Below are 15,443 nucleotides of genomic sequence, written 5' to 3'. Positions count from 1 at the left end.
GGAGGGAGGTGGCAGCCACGTGAATCTGCGGTGACTTTGGCCGCAATGTCAAGCCAGCCGGGCGGTCAGGCTGTTGGCATTGAGGACACGTGCCACCCTGGGAAGGGATGGCATTAGCCAAAGAGAACGGCGATCCAGCCGGACCCAGGGCCCCTCTCCAGGCCCCAGCGGCTCCTCGGTTCCATGGACTCCGCACAGGCCCAGCTGCAAAAGCAGCAGTGAGAGTCCGCAGGCCCATCTTTCCCGCTCCGAGCCCTTCCTGTCGCTCCCTCGGTGCCCGCTCTGCCTCTGGCACGTGGGCTGCGGCGTAGGGCGCTCCCGGGCCGCCCCGCCTGGAGGTGGTCAAGCTCCACGCTGCGGTCTGTTTCCTTCGCCCCTTTACGCACAAATCATGGAAGTGGGGTGGCTCCTTCCAGTAAGTCTACACGCTGCACAGGAAGCCCTGGCCCTAGATGACCGACCCTTTACCCCCGAGGTTCGGAGGGTCTCCACGGAGGGGACTCGGCCGCCACCGGCCCCGCCGGCGTGAGAGCCCGGGTCTGTCCTCCCCCGGCCCAGCCTTTCCCGCCGCGCTGTCCTTTTGAACATTCAGACCCGAACAGCTGGGCTCCGGGTAGGGGCCGCCCCTGACGGTCACCCTCACCACTGGGACCCCCGAGAACCCGAAGCACGGGAAAGACTGGGGCTCTCTGCGCTGGGGACGCGCGAGTCATTGGCCGGACCGCAGCAGCCGGAGGCGGGAAGCGGCCCGGAAGCCCGGCGTCCCCCACGGCCCGCCGGCTGCCGGAGCCACCGCGGCAAAGGAGGGCTGTCGCTACGGGATCCCTTAGAAGGGCAGCGGTGAGGACCTATCAGCGCAAAGTGCTGGCAACTCTCCGCCCAATTGAATTTTTTTTTCCTTCTGAAGGCGTTTCTGTCATGAAGTCTGTCAGCCCAATGGGAAATGTGGAAATTTCCAGAAAGAACAGGACCAATGGGCGCGGCCAGCGCGGCCACGATTAGCGGAGCAAGTAACCAATCGCTGTCGCAGATTTCTGACCCGCCCTCCAATCGGGGAGTCTACGGTGAGCGGGGCCTATTTGGGAGCGCCCAATCCCGAGGCGCCTTGGAGGCAGGGCCAAGGGGATTACTCCCTGCTGTCCAATGAAAGAGAAGCGGAGGTGATGGGCTAGGCTTTAAGCCAATAGTAAAGAAGCATAGAAAGCTTTTAGAGGAGCGTGACCAGTGAGCAGACGAGGAAGGGGCGGGATCCGGGGGTCCCGGCAGCTTCTAGTAGGTTCCAGAAGGCGGCGCGTGCGGTTGGGAACGCGGAGCCGACGGAGTCGATTCTACCGGGTTCCGGACTGGGCTATGGAGCAGGTGAAGAAGGAGGGGCAGGCTGAGGCCCAAGGACCGCTCCGGGACCGGCCCAGGCCAGGCCGCGCGGGTGGACAGGCCGGGCGGGCACCCGATCGGGGCGGAGGGCTGGGCCAGCGGAGCAGCGAGAAAGGCGAGGGCGTGAGGGCCGCGGCCGGCGGGCGGTGAGCGGTGGAGCGAGGCCGGGCCGCGGGGAGCGCCGGGTCCACTCGGTGTCGGTCGCTTCCCGACTCGGCGAGCAGAGCCGAGGGTAGACGACAGATCGGCGTGAGTCGGACCCGCCACGGCGAGAGGGGCCTGCGGCCGGGTCCCGGAGGCCTCCCGGGAAGTGGCCCTGGGCTAAGCGGGGGGTGGGAGGGTAGAGCCCGGGCTCCGGGAGGGATGGAGGCGGGCGAGGGGTCGGGTCCACCTCGGGGAACTCGGCTTCTGGGGGATGGACGAGAGGATGCCGACCACGGGGCCCCCCAGGACTTGGCCACAGTTAACTTGGAGGCAGGCAGGCAGCGGGGACGGACACGCTGGAAGGAGCTGAGGGGCTCCGTGGCCATTTGGGGGAAATAAGCCGCTTTTCTGTGTCTGAAACCCGGGGTGGAAGAGTGCGGAGTGAAGGTATGACGAGCAGCAGGCCGACTTCTCCGCCCGATGCAGCGAAGGGGAGGGAGCCGCAAAAGTCCTTGGAGCGAACGCGTCCCCGCCAGGCTTTCACACATACATGTGCGGCCCTCCCCCTCCTCGCCTTTCTTTTTTTTCCCCCTTGTGTGTGATTCTAGAGTAACCGAGGACAGACAGCTCTGAAAGGTCGGTTTCTAATTACACGGGGAGGAGGGCGTCACTGTGAAAATGTAGGTTCTGTGGATGAGCAGCACCAAGTCAGTCCCTGGCCTCTCTGCTCAGCATTGGGGGGCGGGGGGCGGGTCGGAGCTGGGGGCGCCCAGTGTCTTCGTTATATCCCCCGTGGCTTGAAGGTTGTGAAAGGCCCACGGAGGTTACGTTCCGTCCGAAGCTGTCACTGAGCCGCAGTGATGGATCCGGAGGGGGACATGGCTCGTATTTTTGGTGCGATCGACGGAGCTGAACCTTTTGCTGCAGGATAGCCGTTGTTCCTTTGGTCACATCTCGGGTCTCTTTGCTCAGTTAAAGCAGAATATTAAAGCGGAATGGAGACGTTTAACTTTGTTCACCCTGGTGGTGATTAAATTCTGTCTGGGAGTAAGTAGGCTGTGGTATAGGCAAGCGGTTTCTGGAATGAGAAACCCATCATTCTGTTAAATTTTAAAAAGTTTTCGTTACCCTGCGTTTACCAAAGTAAAATGAATTTTGGGGGGAGAGGGAATAAAATCACACTGCCATTTACAGAAGTCTGTGTACAGGTAGATTGTAAATGAATGACTAAATGTGGGATTACAAATTTACCCTGGCAATTGTGCAAATGACCTGGCCTTTTTTTTTTTTTTTTTAATATGTTTTTATTGATTTCAGAGAGGAAAGAAGAGGGAGAGGGAGAGAGAGAGAGAGATAGAAACATCCATGATGGCAGAGAATCATGGATTGGCTGCCTCCTGCAAGTCCCCCACCGGGGATCGAACCCACAACCTGGGCATGTGCCCTTGGCCAGAGTCGAACCTGGGGCCTTTCAGTTCGCAGGGCGACGCTCTATCCACTGAGCCAAACCGGCTAGGGCAGGATGTTCTTTTTTTATTGGCATGTGCCCTGACCAGGGATCAAACCCACAACCTTGGCATATTGGGATGATGCTCTAACCGAGCTACCCAGCCAGGGCTTGACCTGGCATTTTAGTTTCAGGTGTTGTTAGAAACTGTTGTCTGGCATAGTTCAACAGCTTGACTCAGTGGGTGAGCGAGGACCTAAGAACCAGGAGGTTGCTTCCATTCCCGGTCAGGGCACATACCCAGTTGCAGGAGGCAGCCAATCAATTCTCATCATTGATGTTTCTCTTTCTCCCTTCTCTCTGAAATCAATAAAAATGTTTGTTTGTTTTTAAATGAAATTTATTGTCTTAAACCCATTCCTGAAAATAAATGTGACTTCTCCACCTTTTGTTTTCATTTTCAACTTTGAGATTCACATATCAATTTTAGGGAAATTTGAGTGTCCAAATTTGTATTAAGTAAATATAGTACCTTTCAAATAAAATCTAATGATACTCTTTTTACATTTAACCCAGTACATACATACAACCATTTAATACATTTAACAAAACAGCACTTAATGTTATGTGGGCTACATGCTGGTATTTTCTGTTCCACTTGATCTTTTCAGGTGCTGATCATGACCTATACATTTTATTTGCTCACTGACAGTACAGCACTCCATTTGGAAAATGATGGTGTGTAGAACAGGCAGTAACTCCGTCAAGCTGCTCCTAGCTACTTGTTACTAGTTGAGTTGAGGTTTAACTTTTGGCCTCCATCCTGGGTTCTAAGATTTTTATCCCTTGTTTGCTTAAATTTGGTGGCCTCCTGCCTGTTTTCACTTTGAGGTTCTCTCTACATTCCTTCTGATGGAGGTTCCCAACTGGTGTGCCTCAGAGTTCCAAAATCATTTCCCTTCACAGAATTCTTCGTTGCATCAGTATATGGGTCATGGGTGGATGGTAGGTAAAAAGAAAGAATGACGTCGTAACGAGGACAGCTTTAGCTCAGTGGGTGTGTCTGCCTTTAAGGGGCCGCCCTCCCCTTCTAATAGGAGAAGCCCCTTTCCTTCGGCCCCTGCTCTGAAAGCCAAGGCCCACTCACTTTTTCAAACCTTTAATGTACTTCTTTGCTTCCATTCTGAATGTGCGAGAGGACGGGGGTTCAACCACCAGTCATGTTTTTTTCCTCTTAATATATTAATATTTAAGCATGGCAAAACCTGGCTGGGGGGTGGGGCTGCCTTTACCTATTAAAGAACAAAGCATCCATCTCCCATGTTGTGATAGGTTACCACACGTAAATGGAAATGTGTAGATTTTTCTCTGATCATGGGGAGCATCTCAGTGCTCCTGGAGAAGCCTCCTAAAGCCTTTAGCGCCCTCTCGCTCCACTTCCTAATGGCCTCTTCCTGTGCGGAGTGCCGGGTCTGTGCTTAGTTTATCGTTGGGACTCTTTGGAAATCTATGCAACTGAATTTTTTTTTGCGTGACAGGAACTCATGAGTATGCCCTAGAGTGGCTTCATCAGCTCGAAGTAGAGACTCAGAAGCGTGGCCAGAGGTCTTAATAATCCACCTGGGAGCTAGTGGACAGCAATGTGTCGGGCCTGCCTGGTTATTTTTTCCTTGCTGGGGCGTATAAATGAATTGATCTATGATTTCTCTCTTCTGATCTGTAAAGTCACCCTTTGTGTGTAACTGCAGCAAAGAATGAGCAGCACCTAAGTGATGGGGCGAAGTAAACGTATTGTGGCTCCCTTTCTCCTCAGGTAAATGAGCTAAAAGAGAAGGGCAACAAGGCCCTGAGTGCCGGCAACATCAACGACGCATTACAGTGCTATTCCGAAGCCATCAAGCTAGATCCCCACAACCATGTGCTCTACAGCAACCGCTCGGCAGCCTACGCCAAGAAAGGCGACTACCAGAAGGCCTACGAAGATGGCTGCAAAACTGTTGACTTAAAGCCTGACTGGGGCAAGGTGAGCTGTGGTTGGGTGGGGGTTCTTTGGGCTTCCCAGAAATGCCCTTGGTGTGAAGTTCTTAAGTATCATGCCCTCCTGGCCTGGCTCAGTGCCTAGCCCAGTAGACTAATACAGTAGCTTATTACCCATGTAAAGTCTATTCCTCAGAGTAATAGCACATTTCATCACATCTGAGGTTCTAGCAATTGTTAAGACATGTCTTATTTTTTTTGAACTACTGAGAAAGAAAATGCTGCCTAAGAAACTGGCAACACTTGACTATAAGATGAATTGGGCCTTAACAGGTTTGGTTCAGTGGATAGAGCATCAGCCTCGGACTGAAGAAGGGTTTCAGGTTCGATTCCGGTCAAGGGCATGTACTTTGATTGCAGGCTCGATCCCCAACAGGGGGCGTGCAGGAAGCAACTGATCGATGTTTCTAACTCTCTATCCCTCTCCCTTCCTCTCTGTAAAAATTAATAAGATGTATATTTTTTTCAAAAAGATGAATTGGGGTGGGTAGGGTGTGCCTCTTTGATAGTTGGCTGGATTCTTAAGTGTCCATCATGGCATTATATCCTGCTCCTCTTCCTGGTTTTGGTTTTTGTTTGTTTTTTGCCTTCACATGAATGCCCGTTTTGTTCCATGAAATGTGAAATAGACTCATAGACTCTTCTGAGTTCAGCTTCTGGATTTACCTCTTAAGTATCCTTTACAGTCTTGCATCTCTTTTTTGTTTGTTTGCTTTTTTGTGGTGCTTTTTTTTTTTTTTTTTTTAATATATATTGATTTCAGAGAGGAAGGGAGAAGGAGAGAGAGATAGAAACATCAATGATGAGAGAGAATCATTGATCAGTGCCTCCTACAAGCCCAATACTGGGGATCTAGCTCACAACCTGGGCATGTGTCCCGACAGAATTGAACTGTGACCTCCTGGTTCATAGGTCGATGCTCAACCACTGAACCATGTCGACTGGGCTGGTAATGCATCTTCTTTTTTTTTAATCCTCGCCGAGGATATCTTTCCATTGATTTTTACAGAGAGTGGACGAGAGAGGGAAAGAGAGAAATATCAATGTGAGAGAAACACATCGATTGGTTGCCTCCTGCTCAGACCCTGACCAGGGCCCAGGCTGGGGAGAAGCCTGCAACCGAGGTATGTGCCCTTGTTCCACAAGCGGATGCTCTATCCATTGAGCCAAACAGACTAAGGCTGCTCATGCATCTCTTAACAGGGATACATTCCGAGAACTAAGTCATTAACTGATTTCATTGTTGTGCAAGCATCATAGTGCACCTACACAAACCTAGACGGTCGAACCTGCACAGCTAGGCTGTATGGTCTAGCTCTCCTCGGCTGCAAACCTACTGTACTGAATACTATAGGCAACGGTAACAGAATGGAAAAGATACAAAATGGTGCACCTGTACAGGGGATTTCCCACAAATGGAGCCTGCGGGACTGGAAGTTGCTCTGGGTGAGTCAGTGCAGGAGGGTGAGTGGATGTGAAGACCTAGGACCTACTGTACACGACTGTAGACTTTGTAAACTCCGTACACTTAGGCGACACTCACTTTACTTAAGACATAGCAAAGCATTGCCCTGCCACTTTAGAATGACTACAATGACACTAGGTGATAGGAATTTTTTAGCCTTATTATGCTCTTAGGAGACCACTGTCGTCGATGCAGTTCGTCATTACCCATACTGTTTTTGTGTGGCCCATTACTGAATTTTGTGTCTGTCTTTGCTGATTTAAGGGCTATTCTCGAAAAGCAGCAGCTCTTGAGTTCTTGAACCGATTTGAAGAAGCCAAGCAGACCTATGAGGAGGGTTTAAAGCATGAAGCAAATAATCCTCAGCTCAAAGAGGGTTTACAGAACATGGAGGCCCGGTTGGCAGGTGAGCACCGTGTACATTGTCGTTTTCCCTTTTTTCAATCATTGTCTTTAAAGTGGGATTAATTTTGAGGCTTTTTCCCCCCTGAAGTGTCAGTAAGCTATAGGGGCACAGTAACTTGAGTGAACCGATGCACTTTGTTTGGAACAGAGAGGAAATTCATGAACCCTTTCAACATGCCCAATCTGTACCAAAAGTTGGAGAGCGATCCCAGGACAAAGGCGCTGCTCAATGATCCTACCTACCGGGCACTGATAGAGCAACTGCGAAACAAGCCATCCGATCTGGGCACGTAAGTTCCGGCAGCGGTTTATCTCGGAGTGGATGTGAGCATGATGTTTTCTTCCCAGGATCCTGTGGGAGGGGTTCCCTGGGTCCAACTGCAGGATCTCTGCCTTTGCTTTTTCTCCCAAAGAGCAGTAGGAGCTGTTGGTTTTTCATTTGTTTGTGTTTCTAGGAAAGGTTGCAGAGCATAAAGCAGTGTAATCTGGAATGTTCTTTCTAACCCTCACATGCCTCTTCACTGCTCTCCTGCAATTCTGACCTGACACCATCCAGATCCTTTCCATAGACATAAGCCCTGCTCTTTGGTATATCAAAGTGGAAACTCGAGGTGAAAAAGAATGTCAGGCTCTGGCCGGTGTGGCTCAGTTGGTTGGGTGTTGTTCCATGCACCAAAAGGTTGCTAATTCGATTCCCGGTCGGGATATGCAGGAGGCAGTCAATAGATGTCTCGCTCTCGCTTGGATGTTTCTTTCTCTCTTCCCCTCTCTAAAAATATAAATAATATTTATTTTTGTTTTTAAAGAAAAATACCTACCTATGAGCATCAACCTATGAACCAGGAGGTCATGGTTCGATTCCTGGTCAAGGTACATGCCTGGGTTACAGGCTCAATCCCCAATGTGGGGCATGCAGGAGGCAGCCAATCAATGGTTCTCTTTCATCATTGATGTTTCCATCTTTCTCTTCCTCTCCCTTCCTCTCTGAAATCAATAAAGATATATTTTAAAAAGAAAGAAAAAGAATGTAAGGTGTAAAGAGGTATCTCTAAATCTTATACTAGCATCTGTCTCTCTGAACTCCTCTGACTTCTGAAATCAGATGAAGTATACATATAACTCAGTTCTATATCTGCTGACTCAAGAAATAAATCTACCTCCGTTACCTTATTTTAGATGGATTTTTGAAGAGTTGAATATTTCCCAGTTGTAACTCATAAGTACAGAATCTAGCACTCTTTTGATGGGTGAAAAGCTTTTGTATACAGTAGTCTGAGCTTTCGCAGTAAGTGGTAATTTAAAGGTCAGTTGTGGGGAAGAATGCTTGTTACTTTTCCTTTTTTGTTTTGTTCTAGGAAACTGCAAGATCCCCGGATCATGACTACTCTCAGCGTCCTCCTTGGGTTTGATCTGGGCAGTATGGATGATGAGGAAGAAGTTGCTACACCTCCGCCACCACCTCCTCCCAAAAAGGAGACCAAACCAGAACCAATGGAAGAGGATCTTCCAGAGAACAAGAAGCAGGTCTCGTTTTGTCTCTCATTACTATGATACAATTGTAAACTACCCAGTCAACCTAGGTATGTCAGGGGGGGACATCTATAGACCTTGGGTGGCTGTATATTCTTGAGTGCTTAGTGTGTGCTAAGCTTATTATTTATTAAAGTGGTACAAGTGATTTCATAGGAATCGTGTATCTCAAAGACTTACGGCAGTGGGAGCTAGCTACCCTTCATAGTCCCACGGCCACTGTGGTTCTGCTGGTTTGAATATTGACCAGGGCAGACAGTAAAGTTGTGAGAGATCCTTGTCCTTGCCACGATCCAGAAGAATGTTGTCTATATCAATCCTTAGGCTTCTGCTTCTTTATTCTGGTTGGACGGAGTGTGTAATTAAAGGTTGTCCACTTAGCTGCATGCCTTCCAGAGTAGGAGGCAAGTGCCTAAATGATTTTATTTCCCTTCTTGTAAATGAGAACAGGTTGTTGCCAGATTTAGCATCTTTCACTGGGTAAGCATTGGTTGTTTGGGGTGTCTCAAAGCTGGAAAAAAGGCCCTACAGTGGGGGTGGTAAGTGAGCTGTGCTGAAGACTCGTGCCACCAGTACAGCCCTCTCTAATCCTCTCACTACCCCATCTGCTGCTGTTCGCTGACAACTGAGACCTGAGACAGCCACACAGCAGAAACTGGACTTGGTGCAGCCTCTCACAGTCAAACCTGATACAAACTATGCTGTCCTCTTTGAAGGCGATTCAAGTTGAAGGGCTTTCCTCTTCCCTGAAGAGGCCCTCTGTTTTCTGACAAAGATCCAGGAGCGTAGGTGGAAAAGGGACTTTCAGAGGAAGCAGAGATGAAACTCAGCTTCTCATTTGAACAGCTAGTACTTCACTGTTTAAAACCGATAGCTGGTTGTAGCAGGTGCCATTCAGTACCCGTGGCAGGTCACAGGCTCTTGCTCTTTTTGCCCTCTTGGTCAGGTTTGCTTGGCACTTACTTCTTGCGTACCTCATCTAGGCACTGAAAGAAAAGGAGCTGGGAAATGACGCCTACAAGAAGAAAGACTTTGACACCGCCTTGAAGCACTACGACAGAGCCAAGGACCTGGACCCCACCAACATGACTTACCTGACCAATCAAGCAGGTGAGGCCCCGGAAGAGGGGCAAGTGCGTTGTTAGGCGGACCTCAGGGAGAGGCAAGGGCTGACTCTTTCTTCTTAACCATCCTGCCTGGCAGCCGTGTACTTCGAAAAGGGCGACTACAGCAAATGCCGGGAGCTCTGTGAGAAGGCCATTGAAGTGGGGCGAGAAAACCGGGAAGACTACCGACAGATCGCCAGGTACACTCGATCTTCTGGAGTACTTGAGTGGTTCAGAGGTTTGAATGTCCAAGATTTCATTTAAATGCATGGGGGAAGGGTTGCTGGCCACAGAATGTGTGGTCTCTCCTCCAGTATCTGTCAATAGCAGGCTGGAAGGGAGGCCACAGGAGTCAAGATATAAGGTGTCGGAGGGGCACAGTGCTTGAGCAGTGGTGTGGGCCTTGTTTCTAGTTGTAGATGTGTTTTCTCTGCAGGGGCTGGCTTTGTGTCTGCTCTCCCCTAGCAAGTTCTTTTTCCTCTTTGTCAGAGCTTACGCACGAATTGGCAATTCCTACTTCAAAGAAGAAAAATACAAGGATGCCATCCATTTCTACAACAAGTCTCTGGCAGAGCACCGAACACCAGATGTGCTCAAGAAATGCCAACAGGTGGGTGGGGAAGAAGGGCTGTTATGTTATCTCTTAATCTATTGTTACTTTATTTATTGTCATTTAATAATGAACCTTAATTTTTTTTTAAGGAGCGTCTCTAGTCGTATTATATGACACTGCCCTATCACTTAAAAGATTTTTCTTACATCCCCCGAGTGTTGTGTATTATGCCAGTTGTCATAAATTATGTAGGAAGGAGACTGTATTCACAAAAATACTAGTCGAAAATTACTTGTGCTATTAACACATGCACCGTTTTCCTATGGGGCATATGTTTGGACCAAGTGTATGTCGATACCATTCTGTTTCACAATGAACCTTGAAAATGAGGATACAAAATTCTTAAAACAAAAATTAAATCTTGCCAGCAGTACTCTTTGAAAATTAAAATTCTAATCTGGCTTTTTAAGCCCAATATTTATGTTTCTAAGAATTTAAATGACTATTCCAAGAATTACGTTTTCTTAGGCAGAGAAAATCTTAAAGGAGCAAGAGCGGCTGGCCTACATAAACCCTGACCTGGCTTTGGAGGAGAAGAACAAAGGCAATGAATGTTTCCAGAAAGGTACCTCCAGCCTGGGTGATGGCACTTCTGGGTGAGAGTGGTGTGAACATGCTTTCTGGGCCTCGGCTGACTGCAGGGAAAATGTGCCCTGGCGGGGGCAGGTGCCTTTATACATTTTTTTTAAGTTTCTCTTTTCCTTATTCAGGGGACTATCCCCAAGCCATGAAGCATTACACAGAAGCTATCAAACGGAACCCACGAGATGCCAAATTGTACAGCAATCGAGCTGCCTGCTACACCAAACTCCTGGAGTTTCAGCTGGCACTCAAGGTGAGAGCGTCTGTGGAGTGGCCATTTTTGTGACCTGTGCGTAGGAATGTGTGTGTTCTCTTTTCACACTTCCATCAACTTCAGCTGCTGTTCTTGTTTTGATTATAGATTCAAGATGGTGGTGTATGTGTGAGGTTTGTGAATACAGGGGTGGGCAAAAGCAAGTTTATAGTTGTGAGTGCGAAACACGGTTTATTCTTGTATTATTCATTAATTCCTGTATTGTTTTCGAACAACTGTCAACCTGCTTTTGCCCATCCCCATACAGGACCTATCTTTTTCCGGTCCTGCCCATGATGCTGTTAGTGATGGGGAGTATTTGGGAAAGTGGATCATTTCCCACCTAACCTGGCCTCTGATCTTTCTTTATCTCCCATAACCCTCCCCCACATACGTTTTTGTTAAGTTTTGCCTTTTTTTAACATTTTGAGTGTACAATTTAGTGGCATCAAGTAGATTCATACTGTTGTACAGCCATCACCGACCTCTTCATCCTCCCAAACTGAAATTCTGCATCCTCCCCATTGCCCTTCCCCCAGCTTCTGGCAACCACTGTTCTACTTTCTGTCTCTATGAATATGATCGTTCAAGGTACTTCATGTAACTGGAACCAAACAATATTTGTTATTTTGTATCTGGTTTATTTCACTTAGCATAATGTCGCCAAGGTTCATGTTATAGAATGTATCAGCATTTCTTTCCTCTTTAAGGCTGAACACTGTTTCATTGTAAGTATATGCCACCCTTTGTTTATCCATTTATCTGTTGATACATGTTTCCGTTTTTGGCTATTGTGAGTAATGCTCTTATGAATATGAGTGTACGCTATCTGTTCAAGCTCCTAGTTTCAGTTCTTTTGTATTTAACAGTTGAAGTGCTGGATTATAGATGGTTCTGTATGTTTTGATTTTTTAGAACTGCCATATTTTCCACAGCAGCTTTACCATTCTTCACTTTTTGATGTTTAGCTTAGCAGGTCTGCTGTTCTCAGTCACGTTGAGAATAGTTATTTGAATACGTTCGACACTGTGAAGAAATTATTCCCCATGGCTCTCTTGAGCAGAAGCTGCTCTGTGCCTCCTGGCTATTTTTTAACTTCTCTGGGAGACAATCTAGGAACGTTTTGTGGGAAGGTAAAAAAATGTGGTCTATCTGGAAACACCTGAGTCCATGATGGTTTGGTTTTGCTGCCATTATCTTCTGGGTCTGTGGCCTAGAGACATCAGTCACCTGTGAGGTGGAGCAGCACTTTCCCACTCATGCAAACGGAAGGAAAGAATGAATGGATTTACTTCTGGTCTTGAGTCCGCAGGCTGACGCTCTATCCATTGAGCCAAACCAGTCAGGCCTTCTGGTCTTAAAGTTTCTTGGTGGAAGAGGAGGAATTAAACCTAGCTGTGAAAACTACACTGTGTAGCACATTCTGTTTTACATAATTTCATATTTTGAAGATGTTTCAAACAAAAATACACAGAATACCTGTGTATTCTTCACCTATGTTCAACAACTAGAGAGGCCCGGTGCACAAAATCGTGGGGGGGGGGGTGTCCCTCAGCCCAGCCTGCACCCTCTCCAATCTGGTTCCCTTCAGGGGATGTCCAACTGCCGATTTAGGCCTGATCCCTGCGGGATGGGGCCTAAACCAGCAGTTGGGCATCCCTCTCGAAATCCGGGACCACTGGCTCCTAACCACTTGCCTGCCTGCTACCTGGTAGCCTGCCTGATCACCCCCTAACTGCCCCCCTGCCGGCCTGGTTGCCCCCTAACTGTCTGGCACCTGATGATGACAAAACTAAGGCTGCAATGCCATCTGCTCTGTGTCTATATTCAGATTTCTCTACTTGTCTGAAAATATGTTTTAAAGTTTTAGTTTCTAAAGCCCATGCTTTTCATGTGGTTGTCATGTTATTTAGTTTCTCAAACTGGAAGCTTCCCCACCTTTTGGCTTTTTGTTTCTTTTTGTGTGTGTGTGTTTGTTTTTTTGTGTGTTTTTGTGTTTGTTTTGTTTTGCTTTGTTAAACCTCACCAGAGGATATTTTTTCCATTGATTTTATTGTTTTATTTTTATTGATTTCAGAGAAGGGAGAGGGCTAGAGAGATAGAAACATCAATGATGAGAGAGAATCATTGATTGGCTGCCTCCTGCACGTCGCACACTGGGGATCGAGCCTGCAACCTGGGCATGTGCCCTGACTGGGAATCAAACTGTGACCTCCTGGTTCATAGGTCAATGCTCAACTACTGAGCCACACTGGCCGGACCCATTGATTTTTAGAGAGTGGAGGGGAGGGGGTAGGGAGAGGCAGAGAGAAACGGCGATATGAGAGAGACACATCGATTGGCTGCCTCCCACACACATCCCGACCAGGACCAGGGAGTGAACCTGTGACCCAGATACATGGCCTTGACTGGGACTCGGTGCATGGCTGACATTCTAACCACTCAAACGGCCAGGGCTTGTGTGTGTGTGTGTGTGTGTGTGTGTGTGTGTGTGTGTGTGTGTGTGTTGTGTGTGTGAGAGAGAGAGAGAGAGAGAGAGAACACGTGCGCACGCTTAGTCATCAGCCTTTTGAAAAGTCCAGGCCACTTGGATGGGGTGGTCCCTAACGTGGACTTGTTCCTTGTGGTGTTGCTTAACTCACTCCTCTGCCCTCCTTTTGCTGTGGCTGCTGCTAAATCCACCCAGATGCCAGAATTGACAGGAGCACTAGAAGCAAAAGTAGAATCCTTTGTAAGGGCTCTGAGTGATAGATCAGTTTGTCATTCCAAAGGAGCAGTCTGCCTTAAAGTAGCTCATGAAAGGAGTGAGCCTAATTCCTTTTGCCTCTTCTTCCTAGGACTGTGAGGAATGTATCCAGCTAGAGCCATCCTTCAGTAAGTGCCTTTATGCTGCCTCTTTCCATCCCTTTATCCTGGTCAAAAGATTGAAAGGCGAGAACATGCCTGGGTGTCCTCGCAGCTGTAATGTTTAGCAGCTAGCATCACGGCGTGAGGGGCATTGGCGCTCTTGAAGGGCTGAGAGAAGCAGCCCTGGGAGCTGCATTTTGGGTAAGGCCTCACCTTTCCCATTTCTGTCTGCAGTCAAGGGTTATACACGGAAAGCAGCTGCCCTAGAAGCAATGAAGGATTACACAAAAGCGATGGATGTCTACCAGAAGGCGCTAGAGCTGGACTCCAACTGTAAGGTGGGCTGCTTCTGGCTTCCAGGAAGCTCTCCCCTGCCCCCGCTTCTCCTTCGGGTCTTTCCGTGGTCATTCACTGATCCTTGCCTCTCGCCTGATGGTGTGTGTGTGTCAGCCCTGCTCAGTTACCTGCTGAAGCAGAGGCGGGTTGTGCTGACACCCTCCCCCTTTGGCTTCGCTGGAACGCAGGAGGCAGCAGATGGTTACCAGCGCTGTATGATGGCCCAGTACAACCGCCACGACAGCCCCGAAGATGTGAAGCGACGGGCCATGGCCGACCCGGAGGTGCAGCAGATCATGAGTGACCCAGCCATGCGGCTCATCCTGGAACAGATGCAGAAGGACCCTCAGGCACTTAGCGAGTGAGTGGAGTTGGAGAGATGGCCTTGAAGGATAAGCCAGTGGCCGTGCGTGAGGTTGGGGACGCCTGGGATCAGCCTGGGTGGAGTATTTATTGTGTGAGTCTTACTTAAAATTTTAAAGGTTGGCAGTTTAAAGGTGGACTGGAAGGGCTTCCTCTTTTTGTTAGTCATGGTAGCTTAAATAGTTCATTGGAAAGACCAATTTTGCTGGGAGAATGGTCTCCATTTAAAGCTGTCCCATAAAGTGGGACTGGCCAGGTTCTGACTGCATAGTGGTGAAGGCCTCTGCAGTTCTCCTGCCAGAACTTGTCCTCAACCACCTCTGGTCGATACCTTCTAAGGGGTGTGCACTGGGGCTTGCTCCAAGAATAAGTAAGGCTTCTCTTATGTTAAGTCTCATTTCAAGCTTTGTCTCTTCCTCATTAGACACTTAAAGAATCCTGTGATAGCACAGAAGATCCAGAAGCTGATGGATGTGGGTCTGATCGCAATTCGGTGATGACTTGCTCATCATCCCTCTTCCCTCTGTCCTCGTGTGGAAAGAGGAGCTGGGACCGCAGCAAGCAGCACGGAGCAGAAGGGAGAGAAGGGGGAAAGCCAACAGCTTATCTCTATATATTTATACAGACCTGTGCGGAAGATACAGAGACTTGTACCCACGTTACTCTATAGCCGCTGCCTCTGGGACCTCCCAGCACATGCATGGTCTCTTCCGCTGCCCTCGAGTTCCATGTCTGTCCCCTGTCCCCAGTCGCTGTCTCAGCTGCCCTCCCATAGTTGGTTATTTTTTATTTGGGGCAGTGGGCATGAATGGGGAAGGGAGGGTATTTTTCCCAACCTCAGGTCCCAACTGTCCTCACATTGTTAACCCCGAGCCCCTTCTCCAATAAAACAAGCCAGTCAGGCGTGGTTATGCCTTGTGATGTCCTTGAGTAATTTTTCT

General features: G+C 48.6%; 1 protein-coding gene across 1 annotated transcript; it reads left to right on the top strand.

The window, feature by feature from the left end:
• Positions 1-1,205: 1,205 nt before the first annotated feature.
• STIP1 (stress induced phosphoprotein 1) lies at positions 1,206-15,416 on the top strand. The gene is made up of 14 exons (XM_059710287.1): positions 1,206-1,359; positions 4,779-4,988; positions 6,732-6,873; positions 7,021-7,162; positions 8,228-8,396; positions 9,386-9,512; positions 9,606-9,708; positions 9,998-10,118; positions 10,590-10,686; positions 10,832-10,956; positions 13,794-13,830; positions 14,038-14,141; positions 14,328-14,500; positions 14,927-15,416. Exons 1-14 carry the CDS (start codon positions 1,351-1,353, stop codon positions 14,997-14,999), a joined length of 1,632 nt encoding a protein of 543 aa, XP_059566270.1. The 5' UTR covers positions 1,206-1,350; the 3' UTR covers positions 15,000-15,416.
• Positions 15,417-15,443: the final 27 nt, after the last annotated feature.

Source organism: Myotis daubentonii, chromosome 9 (assembly GCF_963259705.1).
Source record: "Myotis daubentonii chromosome 9, mMyoDau2.1, whole genome shotgun sequence".
Taxonomy (NCBI): domain Eukaryota; kingdom Metazoa; phylum Chordata; class Mammalia; order Chiroptera; family Vespertilionidae; genus Myotis; species Myotis daubentonii.
Note: the sequence above shows the minus strand (reverse complement) of the source record. Positions and strands in the feature narration are given on the sequence as shown.